The sequence below is a fragment of the Mustelus asterias genome, chromosome 5 (assembly GCF_964213995.1).
Source record: "Mustelus asterias chromosome 5, sMusAst1.hap1.1, whole genome shotgun sequence".
Taxonomy (NCBI): Eukaryota; Metazoa; Chordata; class Chondrichthyes; order Carcharhiniformes; family Triakidae; genus Mustelus; species Mustelus asterias.
In genome coordinates, this window is record NC_135805.1 from 78,646,153 (window position 1) to 78,665,798 (window position 19,646).

The window sequence follows — 19,646 nt, forward strand, 5'->3', positions numbered from 1 at the left end:
TACAGAGGGACATAGATAAGCTGCAGAGCTGGGCTGAGAGTGGCAAATGGAGTTTAATGCGGAAAAGTGTGAGGTGATTCACTTTGGAAGGAGTAACAGGAATACAGAGTACTGGGCTAATGGAAAGATACTTGGTAGTGTGGATGGACAGAGGGATCTGGGTGTCCATGTGCATAGATCCCTGAAAGTTGGCAGCCAGGTTGATAGGGTTGTTAAGAAGGCATATGGTGTGTTAGCTTTTATTGGTAGAACATAAGAACATAAGAAATAGGAGCAGGAGTAGGCCATCTAGCCCCTCGAGCCTGCCCCACCATTCAATAAGATCATGGCTGATCTGACATGGATCAGTACCACTTACCCGCCTGATCCCCATAACCCTTAATTCCCTTACCGATCAGGAATCCATCCATCCGCGCTTTAAACATATTCAGCGAGGTAGCCTCCACCACCTCAGTGGGCAGAGAATTCCAGAGATTCACCACCCTCTGGGAGAAGAAGTTCCTCCTCAACTCTGTCTTAAACCGACCCCCCTTTATTTTGAGGCTGTGTCCTCTAGTTTTAACTTCCTTACTAAGTGGAAAGAATCTCTCCGCCTCCACCCTATCCAGCCCCCGCATTATCTTATAAGTCTCCATAAGATCCCCCCTCATCCTTCTAAACTCCAACGAGTACAAACCCAATCTCCTCAGCCTCTCCTCATAATCCAAACCCCTCATCTCCGGTATCAACCTGGTGAACCTTCTCTGCACTCCCTCCAATGCCAATATATCCTTCCTCATATAAGGGGACCAATACTGCACACAGTATTCCAGCTGCAGCCTCACCAATGCCCTGTACAGGTGCATCAAGACATCCCTGCTTTTATATTCTATCCCCCTCGCGATATAGGCCAACATCCCATTTGCCTTCTTGATCACCTGTTGTACCTGCAGACTGGGCTTTTGCGTCTCATGCACAAGGACCCCCAGGTCCCTTTTGCACGGTAGCATGTTTTAATTTGTTTCCATTGAGATAGTAATCCCATTTGTAATTAGAGGGATTGAGTTTCGGAGCCATGAGGTCATGCTGCAACTGTACAAAACTCTGGTGCGGCTGCACTTGGAGTATTGCGTACCGTTCTGGTCGCCGCATTATAGGAAAGATGTGGAAGTGTTGGAAAGGGTGCAGAGGAGATTTACCAGGATGTTGCCTGGTATGGTGGGAAGATCGTATGAGGAAAGGCTGAGGGACTTGAGGTAGTTTTTGTTAGAAGAAGGTTAAGAGGTGACTTAATAGAGGCATACAAGATGATCAGAGGATTAGATAGGGTGGATAGTGAGAACCTTTTTCCTCGGATGGTGATGGCTAACATGAGGGGACATAGCTTTAAATTGAGGGGTGATAAATATAGGACAGATGTTAGAGGTAGGTTCTTTACTCAAAGAGTAGTAAGGGCGTGGAATGCCCTGCCTGCAGCAGTAATGGACTCATCAACATTAAGAGAATTCAAATGGTTATTGGATAAACATATGGATGATATTGGAATAGTGTAGATTAGAGGGGCTTTAGATTGGTTTCGCTGGTCGGCGCAACATCGAGGGCCGAAGGGCCCGTACTGCGCTGTAATGTTCAATGTTCTATATAAATACTGTGGCTACAAGGACAGGTTGGAGACTAGCAATCCTGCAATGGGTAACTCACCTGCTGACTACCCAAAGTCTGTGCACTACCTAAAAGGCACAAGTCAGGAGTGTGATGGAATACCCTCCACTTAACTGGATGAATAAAGCTCCTGCAACATTCAAAAATCACAACACCATCCAGGATAAAGCAGCCCACTTGTTTGGCACCCCATCCACGAACAATTTTTCCCTTCACCACTGACGCACAATGTCAGTAGTGTGTACCACCTACAAGATTCACTGCAGGAGGTTACCAAGGCTCCTTAGACAGCACCTTCCAAACCCAAGAATGCTACAATCTAGAAGGACAAGAACAGCAGACACATGGGAACACCAGCACCTGAAATTTCCCCTCCAAGCAGTCCACCATCCTGACTTGGAAATATATCACCATTCCTTCGTTGACACTGGGTCAAAATCCTGGAACTCCCTCCCCAACAGCAATATAGGTGTATCTACACCACATGGACAGCAGTTCAAGAAGGCAGCTCACCACCACCTTCTCAAGGGCAATTAGGGATGGGCAGTAAATGCTGGCCCCACGAGCAGCATCCACGTCCCACAAACGAATAAAAAAACTATAATGCCAAAGTAGGCACTCAGCATCCAAGCTAGTTTTTGTCTATTCAATTTGAATGCCACAATATTAACTTTTTAAACAATCGACTTGCAAGTTCATTTGTAGATTGAATATATAATGTGTCACAGCCATCAGAAATAGATGTCTTACTTTTGACTATCAGCTTCTAGATATGAAATAGTTTTTAATAATAATTATGGCATCCATTCATCTCAGGAGATGATCAACTGCACCTAGCATGTGTACACACTTATGAAACAACTGCTTCTCCACCACCTAGAAAGTCAATGTGATTCACAATGAACCTATTGAGGCAATAAAAGAGCCCCCAAATTCTTAAAGTCATGAAGCTTACAAAATCCATCTCTTTCATGCATTACAAATATCGAGAACAAATATTATTTTTGTTATGATCACCATGAGAGACAAATCCAAATTTTACAGTAGAGGACTAAATTCCTTGATTTACAAACAAACCATCATTCAACTAACAAACTCTGTTTATTCAAAGCCTCAACATTTTGGCAGCCAATAGGTGGTAGATTCCTATCATGGATAAATGAGTGGAAACTCCATTCTCCCTGAAATGCTCCATTTGCGGATTGATGTTTCCCAGTGAATGCTGAATGGTGTTTGAGCACATCTCCCACTCTGTCAAGTCAGAAATCTATTTCAACAATATTCATGTAAATAAATACCTACTTGCTGAACCACCCTGTTTTTCTTTTATTCAAGAAGATATTACAGTTGCAAAAATAGGAGAAAAACATTTTAGCTCTTGGACTCAGAAGTGTAGAATGATACAGGGTTTGTGCCTGTGCCAGCAATTTGAAAGAGCTTTCTCTCCGATTAGTCCCGCTCCCTTGTTGTTTCCCCGCAGCCCAGCCATTTTTTCCTCCTCAAATATTGATCCTGACACTTTTGAAAGTATCCTTTCAGGCATTACATTCCAGATCAAAGTAACATGCTGCATAGTTTGTTTTGCTCCTGAAACCTCTGATTATTTTACCAACTACATTAAATCGGTGTCCTCACGTTACCAACCCTTCTGCCAGTAAGTGTAGTTTCTCCTATCTGCTCTGTCAAGATCCATCCTGATTTAGAACAATACCAGCACATCTCCCCTTAACTTTCTGGGCAGAATTTTCCAGCCGCGCTCGCCCCAAAACTGGAAAATCTTGTCTGAGGTCAATGGACCTTTGCATGGTCCACACCCCGCTCCAATTTCCGTAGCAGGCGGGACAGAAAAATTCATCCCTCTCTACTTCTGGCTTGTAACTGAACTCTGGCACCATTCTATATGGGTGGCACAGTGGTTAGCATTGCTGCCTCACAGTGCCAGGGACCTGGGTTCAATTCCTGGCTTGGGTCACTGTCTGTGTGGAGTCTGCACGTTCTTCCCGTGTCTGTGTGGTTTCCTTCGGGTGCTCCGGTTTCCTCCCACAGCCTGAAAGACGTGCTGGTTAGGTGGATTGGCCATGCTAAATTCTCCCACAGTGTACCCGAACAGGCGTCGGAGTGTGGTGACCAGGGGATTTTAACATTAACTTCTTTGCAGTGTTAATGTAAACCTACTCGTGGCAGTCACCTCTGCAGCTTTGATATTCTTCTTAAAGTGTGGTGCCCAGAATTGGCCACCAAACCTCATCTCAGGTCTAACCATTGTTTTATAAAGATATAACCTAATTTCATTGTTTTGAAGTTCTAAGTCTTTATTTACAAAGCCAGGATATTGTACGTTTTTCAACAACCTTGCTAACTTGTCCTGCCAGCTTCATAGAACCAAATATGCAGACCCTAAGTTGTCGCTATTCCTACACCCCCCACCCTCCCAATAAAATTGTACCGTTTTGCTTCAATTGCCTCTCTTTTTTCTTACCAAATTGAATCATTTCACACTCCCCAGTGTTAATTTTCATCTGTCATGTCTGCCCATGTCTTCTTGAAGTCTGTCAGTATTCCCCACACTGATTTTACATTTCTGAATTTCATGCCATATGCAAACATTGAATAATGCCCTTCTTACCCAAGTCCAAGTCATTTGGATACCTCAAGAAGAGAATATACCCAACACCTTCCTCTGGAGGATGTCCCTACATACATTCAGAAAAACAACCTATCAATACCCTGCAAAATAAGTACCAACATTTGGCTATTAATCAGAATATTTTATCTGAAGTACTTAAATACAGTGCAAATGTACTTCAAATTTCCAGTTTAGTTTATGAACAGAGATGTTGTTAAAAACATCTTTTTTTAATCAAAAATGACTATGTCTGGAGTGGACTAAAACCACAGGATAAATTTAAAAAAGACTGACAACAATATTTTTAAGGTTGAGGAGCATAAAAAGCAGTTCTGAACATGGCTGAGCATTTACATGGCTATAAATTACAAAGCTGTCAGAAATGAAATGAGCGCGAGTGGCCCATCCTTGGGAATTACTCAGACATAAGTCTATTTATTCAGGTGGGTGCAAACCGATCTGTTAAACTCATTACTTAGGACAGTGGACCCTGGCTGAGGAGGGTCTCCACTCTGGATCATTCAGACAAGTGTTATAGATATGGTGGAGGAGTCGGGGCGCGCGGGGGGGGGGGGGGGGGTTAATTTAAACAGCATTCATTTCTCCTCTCACCACCCATCTGTAAATAGACAAGTGCTTTTGTTTTGTTTCCCTCTCTATAAGCGGTGGCATATTTACCAACTCCTTGGTAGTTATATGATTCAATTTTTTATAAATAATTACATGACAAACTTGAGCTAGGATCAACTAAAAAAAAGGTTTGTTTATTGCACACATTCAAACCCCGAAAGGATGGTGGCAACATCACCTCCACACTTAGACAGAAGATAGAGAAAAAGGTTTTACAGTACAGAGACCATAGGGAAATTAAATATTGGGGCTAAAGCCACTTTTGAATTTACACATCCTGTTATCCTTGGCTGGAGTTTTCTGGCTCTTCATGCCGGCGGAATCTTCTGGTCCTGCTGACGGCGCACCCCTGCCACAGGTTTCCCGGCAGCATGGGGTGCAGTCAATGGGAAATCCCATTGGGATTGGCACAGTCAGGGTACCGCCTTATCCCTCACCAACATAAGGCTATACTCATCTCCGAGACCCCGGCGTGGTCATCATGACTGGTTTGGAAACCGGTGGTGATTCCCGCCAGCGTGACATCACACCAGTGGTGGTGGGGAGGGGAGAAAAACAGCTGACATTCCCAGAGTATATGGCGTTATGCCGTTTGTGCATACTTAAATGCATTCCAGCCGATAGTAATCAAGATCACACCCAACGTTAGCGTTCAGAGGTCTCCCTGGCACAAATTCCCATTATGGCCCTCTTGTGAAAATTAGTGCCCAAAATGGGATTTGCTTCCACGGTGAACAGGTTGGGAAATTCCCCCCCCATCTCTACAGAAACTTGACCATGTGTCCGACTGAAAACCCGGAAGCTTCTGATTTCTATTCATCAATAGAAACACAAGGGAGGACCCACCTGGAATGTGTGCATCTTAAAGGAAAAACTATTGACAATGGAATTTATAGTTCTGCTATAAGTAGTTCAGAGATCAGTGTTGGGACCGCAATTGTTTACGATTTACGTAGATGATTTGGAGTTGGGGACGAAGTGTAGTGTGTCAAAATTCGCAGATGACACTAAGACGGGTGGCAGAGCAAAGTGTGCAGAGGACGCTGAAAGTCTGCAAAGGGATATAGATAGTCTAAGTGAGTGGGCGAGGGTCTGGCAGATGGAGAACAATGTTGGTAAATGTGAGGTCATCCATTTTGGTAGGAATAACAGCAAAATGGACTATTATTTAAATGGTAAAAAATTGCAGGATGCTGCTGTGCAGAGGGACCTGGGTGTTCTTGTGCAGGAATCTCAAGGAGTTGGTTTGCAGGTGCAGCAGGTAATTAAGAAAGCAAATGGAATTTTGTCCTTCATTGCTAGAGAGATGGAGTTTAAAAACAGCGAGGTTATGTTGCAGCTGTATAAGGTGCTGGTGAGGCCAAACCTGGAGTACTGTGTACAGTTTTGGTCTCCTTACTTGAGAAAGGATATACTGGCACTGGAGGGAGTGCAGAGGAAATTCACTAGGTTGATTGCGGAGTTGAGAGGGTTGGCTTATGAGGAGAGACTGAGTAGACTGGGGCTATACTCATTGGAATTCAGAGGAATGAGGGGAGATCTTATAGAAACATATAAGATTATGAAGGGAATAGATAAGATAGAAGCAGGGAAGTTGTTTTCACTGGCGGGTGAAATTAGAACTAGGGGGCATAGCCTCAAAATAAGGGGAAGCAGATTTAGGACTGAGTTGAGGAGGAACTTCTTCACACAAAGGGTTGTGAATCTGTGGAATTCCCTGCCCAGTGAAGCAGTTGAGGCTACCTCATTGAATGTTTTAAAGGCAAGGATAGATAAATTTTTGAACAGTAAAGGAATTAAGGGTTATGGTGAGCGGGCAGGTAAGTGAAGCTGAGTCCACAAAAAGATCAGCCATGATCTTATTGAATGGTGGTGCAGGCTCGAGGGGCCAGATGGCCTACTCCTGCTCCTAGTTCTTATGTTCCTATGTTCTTATAACTTAATGATGCTTCAACTGTAGACTCCATCTCTACTTGTGTGTGTGTGTAAGGACGTGAGTGTTTTTCATTGCATTTACATTTCAAGTGTTGTATGTGAATAAACAATGGGTGGAATTTTCCCATCCCGCCCACACGGGAATTGTAGTGGGCGGGGGCAGACCATGCAAAAGTCTGTTGACCTCGGGCGGGATTTTCGATCTTGAGGCGAGCACGGCCGGAAAATCCCACCTGCTATCTTTTCTTCCATTTTAAATTTACGTGAAAGCCTGTTTCATGTCTATTACTAAAATCACAACACTTAACAGGTTTAAAACACTCCTCCTCAGCACCCATCTCATTGCAGACAACAGAGAGGTGAGGAAAAACAGGAAAGGTATCCCGTCATCTCTCTCCCATCTGCAACAATAACTAGATTGTGAATAGAAGTCACTAACACTTGTGTTAAAAAGAAACTGCTTTTAGAGTAAATTAGGCACAGATAGTGGGTTAGTACAGCAAGAGAAGAGATCTTTTGGTCTCTCTCCAGCCTTTTTGCCTCTATATGACCAGTCAAATGCGACAAACAGTGTCATCAGAATAAACCAAATTGTTGCTGACTTCAAAGGAAAAGAAAGATAGAGATTGTCCATCAAGACTTTAAATCCTCTCTGCACAGAATTCAAGAAAAATCACTTAACAAGGCCTGAAACCATCCCCAGTTCATCAACCGGCAGGACCTACATGTAATTGACTTTCGGACATTCTTGAAGCATTTAACTTACCTTCCCTCTTTTATATCTACTTTGTGGGTGTATGATTCTCTTGGATATATGTGTGAATTTGAGCTTTTTAAAAAAAATCGGGTGTTAAAAACAATAAACACTCCTTTTCTTTTAAAACTTGCAAGAAAACCTATCTCTTCCTAGTAGAAGGAGACCATTCAGCCCAATGAGTCTTCACCGACTCTCTAACAGAGAATCCCACTCAGGTCCTATTCCTGTAGCTCTACAAATTTACCCCGCTGATTCCCCCCTAACCTCCACGCCTTGTGACTTTAAGGGGACATTTAGCATGGCCAATCCACTTAACCTGCACATTTTTGGACTGCACATCAGAGCAGTGAAACAGTTAAATATTCACTAAATTTGACAAGAAGTTAAAAAAAGACAGCTGTTGCTGTCAGTCAAAGGGCAGAAAGAGAACACTTCTCATTTGATTGTAACAGAGTCAACAATTTGTGAGTAGATGAGGCCAAGTTATACGTGATGTTCTCAAAAATTGGATGTGCCTTGGGATACTTTTACATTGAGTAGGTAACCGTTAATCATTAGGTTCATTCAAGAATCGTCATTTAGTAACTTGGGTGTTATATAATTAAAATAGATGCACAAACGTTTCCAACATGATAGCTCAAATCCTGTAACCGGTGCATCGATGCTGTTGACAGATTTTAAAATGAAATTGCTCGAGTGTCAAAAATCTAGTTTGTATGTAGTTTACATCTGGGAAACATGTGGGTTTCATACCACTAGCATTCACATGAATACAATATTTATATTACTTCAACACAGTAAATCTTTTGACAATTTCAGAAACAAAACATCATTTACTGTAACTTAATATTGTTTGTATCCCGGAGAAAGATTCTTTTTGCCCTTTGGATGTTTTAAATTGGTGCACCGCTTTGAAAGGCAATGGAATGTCCTTGTTAAACTAAATTAGTTGAACAGAACATTGATTAGAATCAAATTTATGATCCCTGTTGGAATCAAAGAAGTAGATACAAAGCACTTACTCTTTGAATGCTAAGTATAGCAATGCAGTATAAAGTATGGAGTTGAAACTATTTCTAGAGACAGGAAGGGAACTGTGAAGTTTGATGCAGCTTTTTCAGTGCTCCTCTGGCAAGCTTTATATTCATAGTGCATCTGAGTTCAGCAGACTGTTTGTGTTGCAAGCTGTTTTTGTTGCAGCCCCCAGAACAACAACAACTTGTTGCTTTTACAATAGGATGTATGTTGTATGTTGCCCTTCTCATAGGAGAATGTTTTAAAATGGAAAGGAAAGAGAATATCTAGAGAGGAGAAGACAAAGTAACAGATAGACCATAAGAACTTTTTGCAATGCTTGGGTTTTAAGAGATTTCTGAAAGATGTACATTAGTTTCAGACGACATGGACCCTAACGATTGACAGTTCACAATTGAAGTTAGAGTGGAAGTAGGACCAGGTATAAACCATAAACAGAAAATGCTGGAAAATCTCAGCATCTCTGGAGAGAGAATAGAGCTAATGTTTCGCGTCAAGATGACCCTTTGTCAGAGTTGAACCTCTGTATCCCCGAAGTCCTGTCCGGTGCCCCCTGTGTAGTACACACTGTGGAGGGTGCTGGCTGCCTGAGCGCTCATCTCCAAAATCCCCCTCAGAGGTGAAGCTTATGTAAGCTTGTGTAAATGGTGCCGGTGTGATGTCATGCTGGTGCCCGCTGAATATCTGGTTGGGTGGGGAGGTGGGGGGGAGGCGGGAAGAGAAGTCCTGGAGAGGGTGCTCGCTAATAACGAACTAATGTATTAAAATTAGCTTTCTGTGGTCCACGGCATGTTTCACGTCTTTCCGCCGGCTAGGGGCCGGGAAGATCGGAAACTCACCAGTGTGAATTGTGCTCTCTGGATTCTGAGCACGCTCCACTATTCTTGCAGACTGAGTGTGCAGGCTCAAAATTAACCCCAGCATATTTCTTTTGACTACAAGGCAAACAATTAAAATCCAAGTTAAATTGCAGCCATGTCCAATGTAATTGAGATAGGCTATCCAAAGGCCAACTATAATTGCATTCCAACTCAAATTCCCACATACTAACAGTAAAGAGATATTAAATATGAAATGTGCTGGCAAACAATCTACTTACATACTCCATTAGACTTTGATTTTATTTGAATGAACTGCCTGCTGTCGCTTGACACCTTACACTTTGAAATGCCTGTTCTGCTTATTTTTTTAAAAAATCTCAGTGTGAGTGTTGCTAACTATTGCCTGGAGAAGCTGCAGATGGTAGCAGTTTGATATAACTGAGTGAGTTGCTAGGCTGTTAAGAGTCTAGAGTCACATATGGGCCAGACCAGAAAGAATGTCAGATTTCATTTGATAAAGTGCTTTTATCACAATCTACCAGCTTCATCACATTAATTCGTATCTTTTTATTTCCAGAGCTTTATTTATATATTTTAATTCAAATTCTAAAGCTCCCATGAAATTTCATTCTCTAAATTATTAATTTAGGCCTCTGGATGACTATTCTAGTAACCTAAGCACGACATTATCATGTATTTGTGAAATAAATAATTTAGTAACAATCCAATTTACTATTTTTACACCACTTTTGTTATCATTATGACTGCATTGTGTATTAAACACATAAAAGGAAGCTTATCTAATAAACAACGTGTATCTGAAAAATTTCAATTTCATATTTCATTCATTATATCTCATTAATTGAATAAAATGAGTCTTCAAGTTTTGCTTTCTGATTTGTTCACTTAACAACTGTTTCTTTCTGTAGGATATGTAGATAGCTCTGGTTTAAAGTTGTTCTATACACCAGTGTTGAGGAAATATGATGCTGGAGTTATTGAAACTGGTGTTTGGGTTAGCCTTTACCATATGATACCACCAGACATGTCAAGATATATTTCACAAGGTCATTGCACCATGGAATGCCTGCAGGAGGTAAGCAATATATTGTCTGCCAAGAACTCCCCTTTTTTCAGAATTGTGAAGTAAAATGGAATCTGGCTTGATGTTGATCTCTATAATGAGATTACTTCCATTGTAATACTTGACAAGGAAACGACTGAATTGAGAGATGCAGGGCAAATGTCCTTGTGTTACAGTTTATCATGCCGGAATGCTATTTGTGAAACTATGTTGGTACCAAATGTTTTTGCTCTGCAAAGTACTGGGTCGAGAATTTCTTGTGCTGCTATGAATATCTCACACACCCAAATTTAATCATACAAATGAATTTAGAACTATAATAAACTTCTTGTGGTTAGGTCAATATATTACCTTCATCTTTCAATTGCTACAAATATTTACATTTTGCTAAGTTTTACAAAATGCCACATGATTGTGACATCTGAAACATAAATGAAGGTAGCTCAAAACCATTTTTATTGATTTTTGAAAAAATCTATAATAACTTAAAACATATAGCTACAAATATCTGGCATTTAATAGTAGAGTACAAAATATTTTAATGTTCTTAATTTTTCTCAAAATCACACTTTCCATATCCAGCTATATTTATTAACAGTCTTGTTAAAATGACATACCCTTCCAGTGCAGATTAACTTTACTTGCTTTGTCATAATTTTATAACAGAAAAACTATATAAAAATATCACAATGGGAGAACTCAATTTTCCCCATCATGATGAACCACTTGAATCAGTCAAAAGCTTTTGAATAACGTTGTCTATCTTTTTTTTGTTAGTTCAAATGTTGGATTCATAATATTAAACAGAATGAATGTAAATCACAAAATTACAAATTCCACAATTTTATAATTAAACTTACCAAATAGGTTGTTTTATATCTTCAATTTTTTTGATATTTTCTTTGAAAACCTCAATTATTCCCAGGAGCCTGTTATCAGTTTTCAGGTTGTTTTGTCTCAAGCCTAATCATATCAAATGTTTTTTAAATATGTAGACATAATTTATACTTTTCAGAGAATAATGAAATTTAATTCCCAAAGCACCACTGTAAACATAATTTCCTCTACCACCGGTACACAATGGCAACAGTATGTACCATTTATAAGATGACCTGCCAAGGTCCCAGTTCAACTACCTTCCAAGTTCACGACCTCCTCCACCTAGTGGAACAAGGAAAGTGTCCAATAGGAACATGACTGCCTCCAAGTTCCCCTCCAATACACAGGCCATCTTGATTTGCAAATATGCTGTGATTCCTTAATTGCATGGAGTTCCTTACCTAACAACATTGAGGGTGCATTTACACCACACAGGCTGTTGTTAGGTAAACAGTGGCTGAGTTTACAAATACTTCAGTGAACACACTCAAGGTATCTTATCTGTGGTTATTTTCATTTCCTGCACTGTATAAGAGAAATGCAGGAGGCAGAAAGTATATGCAATACACTTGCATTTTTGTGATACCACTAGATGTCATCAATGGCATTATTCCTGTGAGTTAGAGGATATATAATTGTATATCAGACGGAGAGATCACACAAAATGTATTGTTATTAGCCCCATTGATCTGTGGCATTGAGTAAATCAAATTCCAATTCATTACATTGTATTATTCTATTTGTCTTGCCACATCAAGGGATCTAGGCATCAATGGCAAGTTTAAGAAGCTGGCTCACCACCACCTTCTCAAGGGCAATTAAGGATGGGCAATAAATGTTGGACTTGCCATTGATGCCTAGATCCCTTGATGTGGCAAGACAAATAGAATAATACAATGTAATTAATTGGAATTTGATTTACTCAATGCCATTTACTCAGTATTGATTTACTCAATATTGTCGGGCAATACAGCAAGATATAGATAAGCTGGAAAATTGGGCGGAGAGGTGGCAGATGGAGTTTAATCCGGATAAATGCGAAGTGATGCATTTTGGAAGAAATAATGTAGGGAGGAGTTGTACAATAAATGGCAGAGCCATCAAGAGTATAGAAACACAGAGGGACCTAGGTGTGCAAGTCCACAAATCCTTGAAGGTGGCAACACAGGTGGAGAAGGTGGTGAAGAAGGCATATGGTATGCTTGCCTTTATAGGACGGGGTATAGAGTATAAAAGCTGGAGTCTGATGATGCAGCTGTATAGAACGCTGGTTAGGCCACATTTGGAGTACTGCGTCCAGTTCTGGTCGCCGCACTACCAGAAGGACGTGGAGGCGTTAGAGAGAGTGCAGAGAAGGTTTACCAGGACGTTGCCTGGTATGGAGGAGAGATTGGGTAAACTGGGGTTGTTCTCCCTGGAAAGACGGAGAATGAGGGGAGATCTAATAGAGGTGTACAAGATTATGAAGGGTATAGATAGGGTGAACGGTGGGAAGCTTTTTCCCAGATCAGAAGTGACGATCATGAGGGGTCACGGGCTCAAGGTGAGAGGGGCGAAGTATAACTCAGATATTAGAGGGATGTTTTTTACACAGAGGGTGGTGGGGGCCTGGAATGCGCTGCCAAGTAGGGTGGTGGAGGCAGACACACTGACATCGTTTAAGACTTACCTGGATAGTCACATGAGCAGCCTGGGAACGGAGGGATACAAACGATTGGTCTAGTTGGACCAAGGAGTGGCACAGGCTTGGAGGGCCAAAGGGCCTGTTTCCTGTGCTGTACTGTTCTTTGTTCTTTGTTTGCCACAGATCAATGGGGCTAATAACCATACATTTTGTGTGATCTCTCCTTCTGATATACAACAGTATATCCTCTAACTCACAGGAATAATGCCATTGATGACAGCTAGTGGTATCACAAAAATGCAAGTGTATTGCATATACTTTCTGCCTCCTGCATTTCTCTTATACAGTGCAGGAAATGAAAATAACCACAGATAAGATACCTTGAGTGTGTTCACTGAAGTATTTGCAAACTCACCCACTGTTTACCTAACAACAGCTCCACTCTTTTTGTGTGAATTTAGCAAGAGGGCAGTGGCTGTCGTTGGGAAATCTATTTAGTGCAGCCCATAGATAGAAGCAGTGACTTCCCTTGGGGTGTGGGCTCTCCTGCGGGACTGGCAGCATGACCAACAGTGGCCATGGAGACACATTCAGCAAGAGGGCAGTGGTTGTCATTGTAATAGGTACAACATCAATGGCCAAATTGATCCCCATGAAGCTGCAATTGGATGCCTTCCGCCGGGGAAGACCTGATTATTTTAATTTAATGTCGGCAAATTAATTAAAGCCTTCAATGTTTTGGAATCTTGGGTTTCCCACTGTCTCCACTGCAATGCCAGATTTCTGTTACAGCAGAGGTCCATGTACCAGTAGAAAAAATGACTCAATTGCTAGAATAGGAACCGATTGCCCTATTAATTACTCCAATTAGTTATGCATCACTGAAAGCTGCATTTGTGAAAAGTATACAGAGGTGGGAACATGTCACGCACACCAATAGCAGTTGAACTTTGTAAATTATGGGGACTCTTGTGGGCCCTTCTTCAAAGAAATTTCTTACGAATATACTGAAATATTTTGTTACTTGTATCACAGAAGAAGGGTAGGGATAAAAATACAGGTTTCTTTAATACATGAATGTAACATACTGCAGATGCTGGAAATCTGAAATAAAAAAGAAAATGTTGGAAACACTCAGCAGGTCTGGCAGCATCGAGAGAGAGAACCCTAGTTAAGTTTCCAAGTCAAATATGATACTTCTTTAGAACAGCTATCTCTGATTTAGACTGGAAATATTTTTTGTCTCACAGGCTTTGACTCAGGAAAAACCATCTGGGATCCATGTATTTGCTGTTCTTCTCCATTCACATCTTGCAGGACAAGCCCTGAGAATAAGACATTTCAGGAATGATGTCGAGCAACCTCTTCTTGCACATGATGATGAATTTGACTTTAATTTTCAAGAATTCCGCCATTTGAAAGAGGAAAGAGTTCTTCTGCCAGTATGGATTTTTTTAAAAATCTTGGCTTTGTAAGCTTGGTTTGTGTAGCAAAGAGTTGAAAATTAATTGTTTTTAGATATTTATAATGAAATGAAGTAGTAATTAATGTGAATTGATATGAATTTACAAGTTAGTGGCTGTTAGTTAGAAGTTAGCGGGCATTCATAGAAATCATAGAAACCCTACAGTACAGAAAGAGGCCATTCGGCCCATCGAGTCTGCACCGGCCACAATCCCACCCAGGCCCTACCTCCATATCCCTACATATTTTACCCGCTAATCCACGCATCCCAGGACACTTAAGGGGCAATTTTAGCATGGCCAATCAACCTAACCCGCACATCTTTGGAGTGTGGGAGGAAACCGGAGTACCCGGAGGAAACCCACGCAGACACGAGGAGAATGTGCAAACTCCACACAGACAGTGACCCAAGCCGGGAATCGAACCCAGGTCCCTGGAGCTGTGAAGCAACAGTGCTAACCACTGTGCTACCGTGCCGCCCCACTGTGCTACCGTGCAGAAATGTAGCAACCATGGGCGGTATTTTACTGGCACATCCGCCCGAGGTTCGTTAAGATCCCACCCAAGGCCAATGGAGAATGCTGTTTTCTGAGTAAAATTCTAGTGCTTATCTATCACATCGCACCTAAGGCATCATAGTAGTAAGTGTAGCCTCAGAGTTGTCATAGTGCAGAGTATCACCGCATGCATATCCATGAGGCAAAGATTAGTGACTACTGGAAGTATGCAGCTTTCTGATACATTCTCAAATATCTGACTAAATAATATATAATGAAGCAACTGAGCAACCCATTTTCTCAATTCTTTTCAAAGCTACCATTCACTATTCACTGATCGGCAAATACTGCAAAACCAACCAGCCAACCAAATTGAGCAATTTTTAATGATTCCTCACTCTCAGGTTATTCTATGCTCCTGATCTAACGCCAGCCTTAATTCCAGGCCAGCAATCCGGAAATAGCCGTGGCAAGATCTTAGGTGATTCAGATGCCTCCTTCAGGAACCCTGTCCAATTGGGGAATGCAGCAGGGTTCCAGAGTTGAGAGATACATTTAGCACAGCCCCGACAGATAGAACCAGTGACTGCGTTTGCAGTGTGGACTCTCCGGCAGGGCTAGCAGCATGATCAGCAGTGGCCATGGAGACACCTTCAGCAAGAGGGCTGTCATTGGAGAAGGTACAACATCAATGGTCATGTTGACCCCCATGAAGCTGCAGTTGGGTGCCTTTTGCCTGGGAAGACCTGAGCATTTTAATTTAATGTCGGCAAATTAATAAAAGGCTTAAATGTTTTGCATCTTGGGCTTCCCACTGCAGTGTCAGATTTCTGTCACAGCAGAGGTCCATGTACCATTAGAAAAAAAAATAATGCATTGCTAGAATAGGAACCGATTGCCCTATTAATTTAATTACACATCACTGAAAGCTGCATTTGGGAAAAGTACAGAGGCGGGAACATGTCACACACCCTCCCTCCAGTTCCAAAATTACCTCTGCGGGACTGGGAAAATACAGCCCAAAATAACAGGGTAGATATAGTTGACGTATTCGATATTTGCACAAATTCCTCAGAAAGCACAGTTTAACTGAAATGAACTTTACTTTTCTGCAGAAATGTACAGTTCAACCTATGAGTAAGTTTGGGTTTTTTTGTTTTTTGATAAATTCAAGGTAATCAGGCAGAGTCAACATGATTTTGTGAAAGGGAAATCATGTTTAACCAATTTATTGGAGTTCTTTTAAGTAGTAAGGTACCATATCAAAGGTTATTGTGGAAAATAAAGGCTCTGAGTGTAGGGGGTAACATATTAGCATGGATGAAAGATTGGCTAGTTAACAAGAAAAAGAGTAGGCATAAGAGGGTCACTTTCTAATGGGCAGGAATGAAGAGTGGTGTTCCGCAGGGATGCTGGGGTCTCAACACTTTATAATTTAGATAGATGATTTGGATGCAAGGACCAAAGGTATGGGTCAGAATTCTACTCAGAAAACAGCATTCTCCATTGGCCTTGGGTGGGATCTTAACGAACCTCGGGCGGATGTGCCAGTAAAATACCGCCCATGGTTGCTACATTTCTGATGACACAAAGATAGGTAGGAAAGGAAATTGTGAAGAGGACATAAGGAGACTACAGAAGGATATAGATAGGTTAGGTAGGTGGACAAATATCTGGCAAATGGAGTAGAAATGTGAAAAAATATGAGGCTGTCTAAATGGCGAGAGATTGCAAAGCTCTGAGATGCAGAGGGATCTGGGTGTCCTAGTGCATGAATTACAGGTGGTTAGTATGCAGGTGCAGTCAGCAATTAACAAAGTTAACAGAATGTTATCATTTATTACAAGGAGAATTGAATAGAAGAGTAGGAGGTTTTTCTACAGTTACAGAAAATTGGTAAGATCACATTTGCAGTACAATGTACAGTATTGGTCTCTTTATTGAAGGAAAAATGTAAATGCATTTGAAGCAGTTCAGAGAAGATTTATTGGACTAATACCTGGAATGGACAGGCTGTCTTATGAGGAAAGGCTGAACAGGTTAGACTTGTTTCTGTTGGAATTTAGAGGAGTAAGAGGCAACTTGATTGAAACATACAAGATCCTGAGAGGGCTTGACAGGGTGAACGTGGAGGGGATGTTTCCTATTATGGAGGATCTTGAACTATGGGCCACTGTTTCAAGATAAGGGGTTGCTCATTTAAGACAGAGATGAGGGCTGGAATTTTCCAGCCATTCGCCCCGGTGGAATATTCTGGTTCTACTGATGGCGCACTCCTGCTGCAGGCTTCCCGGCAGCGATGAGCCCATCAACCCCATTGACAATGACGAGACCAGAAGATCCCACCACACAGCCAATGGTGGGCTGCCTTATCCACCATGAAACACGCAACCAATTGAGCACAAAATCTTGCCCGAGGAATTTCTTTTTTCCTCAGAGGCTTGTGATACTTTGGATTTCACTTCGTCAAAAGTAGATAGATAGTTGAGCAGCAAGAAGATTAAAGGTTATTGGGGTTAGGCCGGAATGTGAAGTTGAGGTTAAAATTAGAAAAGCCATGATCTTATTAATGGTGGAGCAGGCTCAAGGGACCAAGTGGCCTAATCTTAATTCATAGGATATTTTTAATTAAAGTTTTCCTTAAATATATAGCTTTCTTTTGTATAAATGTGAAATTGCACCCAATGTACATAATATTTAATGTTCATTTTATTCTTAACAGAAATGTTTGAAATGTTTTACAGGGTGATAGTTTGGTGACTGAATGTCAGTATAACACCACATCCCGCAGCAATATGACATGGGTAAGAAAAGATAAAGTTAAATAAAAATGCCATCTACTGTGTTTTGGAGAGAGTTTGTGTTATTCTGGTTGCACCAAAACACTTAAGTTGCTGATTATCAGTTTTGAGGTTTTACAAGGAAATACTCATCTTTCTATATTTAAAAGTTGCCTAATCTGTGTTGGATAACGTTTAAGTCATTTTAAATAAAATCAGCTGCCTTTGAAGTGAAGTTATTTTAGTCATGCATATAAGAAGATGTTATTATAATACTTAGAATTTATTTGTAAAATAGACTTGTGACCCAAAATATATACCCCAAATGATGATTTAATGTAAGTTTAAGAATCAGAGGAATTATAACATCAGAAAGGGTGAAAAATAAAAACAGGAATCTATTTTGATCTCATACCTGGCAGGCAGATGTTAAAGAGAAAGAAAACAACAACATGCATTTATATAGCACCCTTAATGTAATAAAACATCCCAAAATGCTTCACAGAGGTGTTATAAAGCAAAGCATGACACCTAGCCAACTGAGCTGATATTAGGTCAGATGCCCAAAAGCTTGGTCAGAGAAGTAGATTTTTAAAAGTGTCTCAAAGAAATAAAACAAGTTAGAAGGTAACTGAAATAACTCCTCAGAGGCCAGTGTTCCTTCACCAGAATCCCTTTATTTACAAACTTACTTCCACTCCTCGGAGCGCTTCAGGTACAAAGTCAGAATCCAGAGTGCTAATAGACCTGACGCTCCTCATTATGAAGAAGTCTCACAACACCAGGTTAAAGTCCGACAGGTTTATTTGGAATCATGAGCTTTCGGAGCGCTGTTCCTTCATCACCTGATGCTGCAAAAGCTTGAGATTCCAAATAAACCTGTTGGACTTTAACCTGATGTTGGGAGACTTTTTACTGTGCCCACCCCAGTCCAAAGTCGGCATCTCCACATCATGACTCCACATTCTATACACAGGTGAGACTACCTGATCGGGCAGGCAATCATTACCTCAATCAGGGAGCTCACACTCCAAGAGACCCACCTCATGGGCCTCCTTGAGGTCATTACAGTGACATACCCTCTAGTTTTTTCAGTGAAAATCAGACATCAACTTCCATGGCCACACATACAATTAGACGTGGAATTCTGGAAGTTGCTGTCCCTTTCCTCCAAAACCCTCCTGAAAGCAGCATCTTGCCATCTGGCTCACCTATCAAATACATTGAAAAATGCAAAGTTACTTTCTACCTAACAATCTCTCTTGCCCATTCCAGTCTTTTTGTAATGCGCCAATCTTTAGTACTGTTTGTCACTGTCATTTTTATTTTCAAAAATGTTGCTGTTTCAGAGCTTGATTATTGTTGAACACACAGTAAATGTAAACAAAACACTTGTTTCATTTTTATTTCTATCTCAGCTCTTTTCCTTAATCCCATGTTTCTTTCCCTCAATTTATTTTGCTTTCTGTACCTGACTTGGCATTAAATTCAGTATTTTCATTGACACTTTCTGAGTCAAAGAACAAAGAACAATACAGCACAGGAACAGGCCCTTCGGCCCTCCAAGCCCGCGCCGCTCCATGGTCCAAACTAGACCATTCTTTTGTATCCCTCCATTCCCACTCCGTTCATATGGCTATCTAGATAAGTCTTAAACGTTCCCAGTGTGTCCGCCTCCACCACCTTGCCCGGCAGCGCATTCCAGGCCCCCACCACCCTCTGTGTAAAATACGTCCTTCTGATATCCGTGTTAAACCTCCCTCCCCCTCACCTTGAACCTATGACCCCTCGTGAACGTCACCACCGACCTGGGAAAAAGCTTCCCACCGTTCACCCGATCTATGCCTTTCATAATTTTATGCACCTCTATTAG

At 41.2% G+C, this 19,646-nt stretch overlaps 1 protein-coding gene across 2 annotated transcripts in view; it reads left to right on the forward strand.

The window, feature by feature from the left end:
• The window catches only part of moxd1 (monooxygenase, DBH-like 1), a 74,107-nt gene that overhangs the window by 41,879 nt on the left and 12,582 nt on the right, over nt 1-19,646 (forward strand). For both annotated transcript variants that reach the window (XM_078213727.1, XM_078213726.1), the window contains exons 7-9: nt 10,375-10,541; nt 14,283-14,474; nt 17,738-17,797. In XM_078213727.1, the coding sequence (XP_078069853.1) occupies nt 10,375-10,541; nt 14,283-14,474; nt 17,738-17,797 (419 nt within the window). The remainder of the gene's footprint in view (nt 1-10,374; nt 10,542-14,282; nt 14,475-17,737; nt 17,798-19,646) is intronic.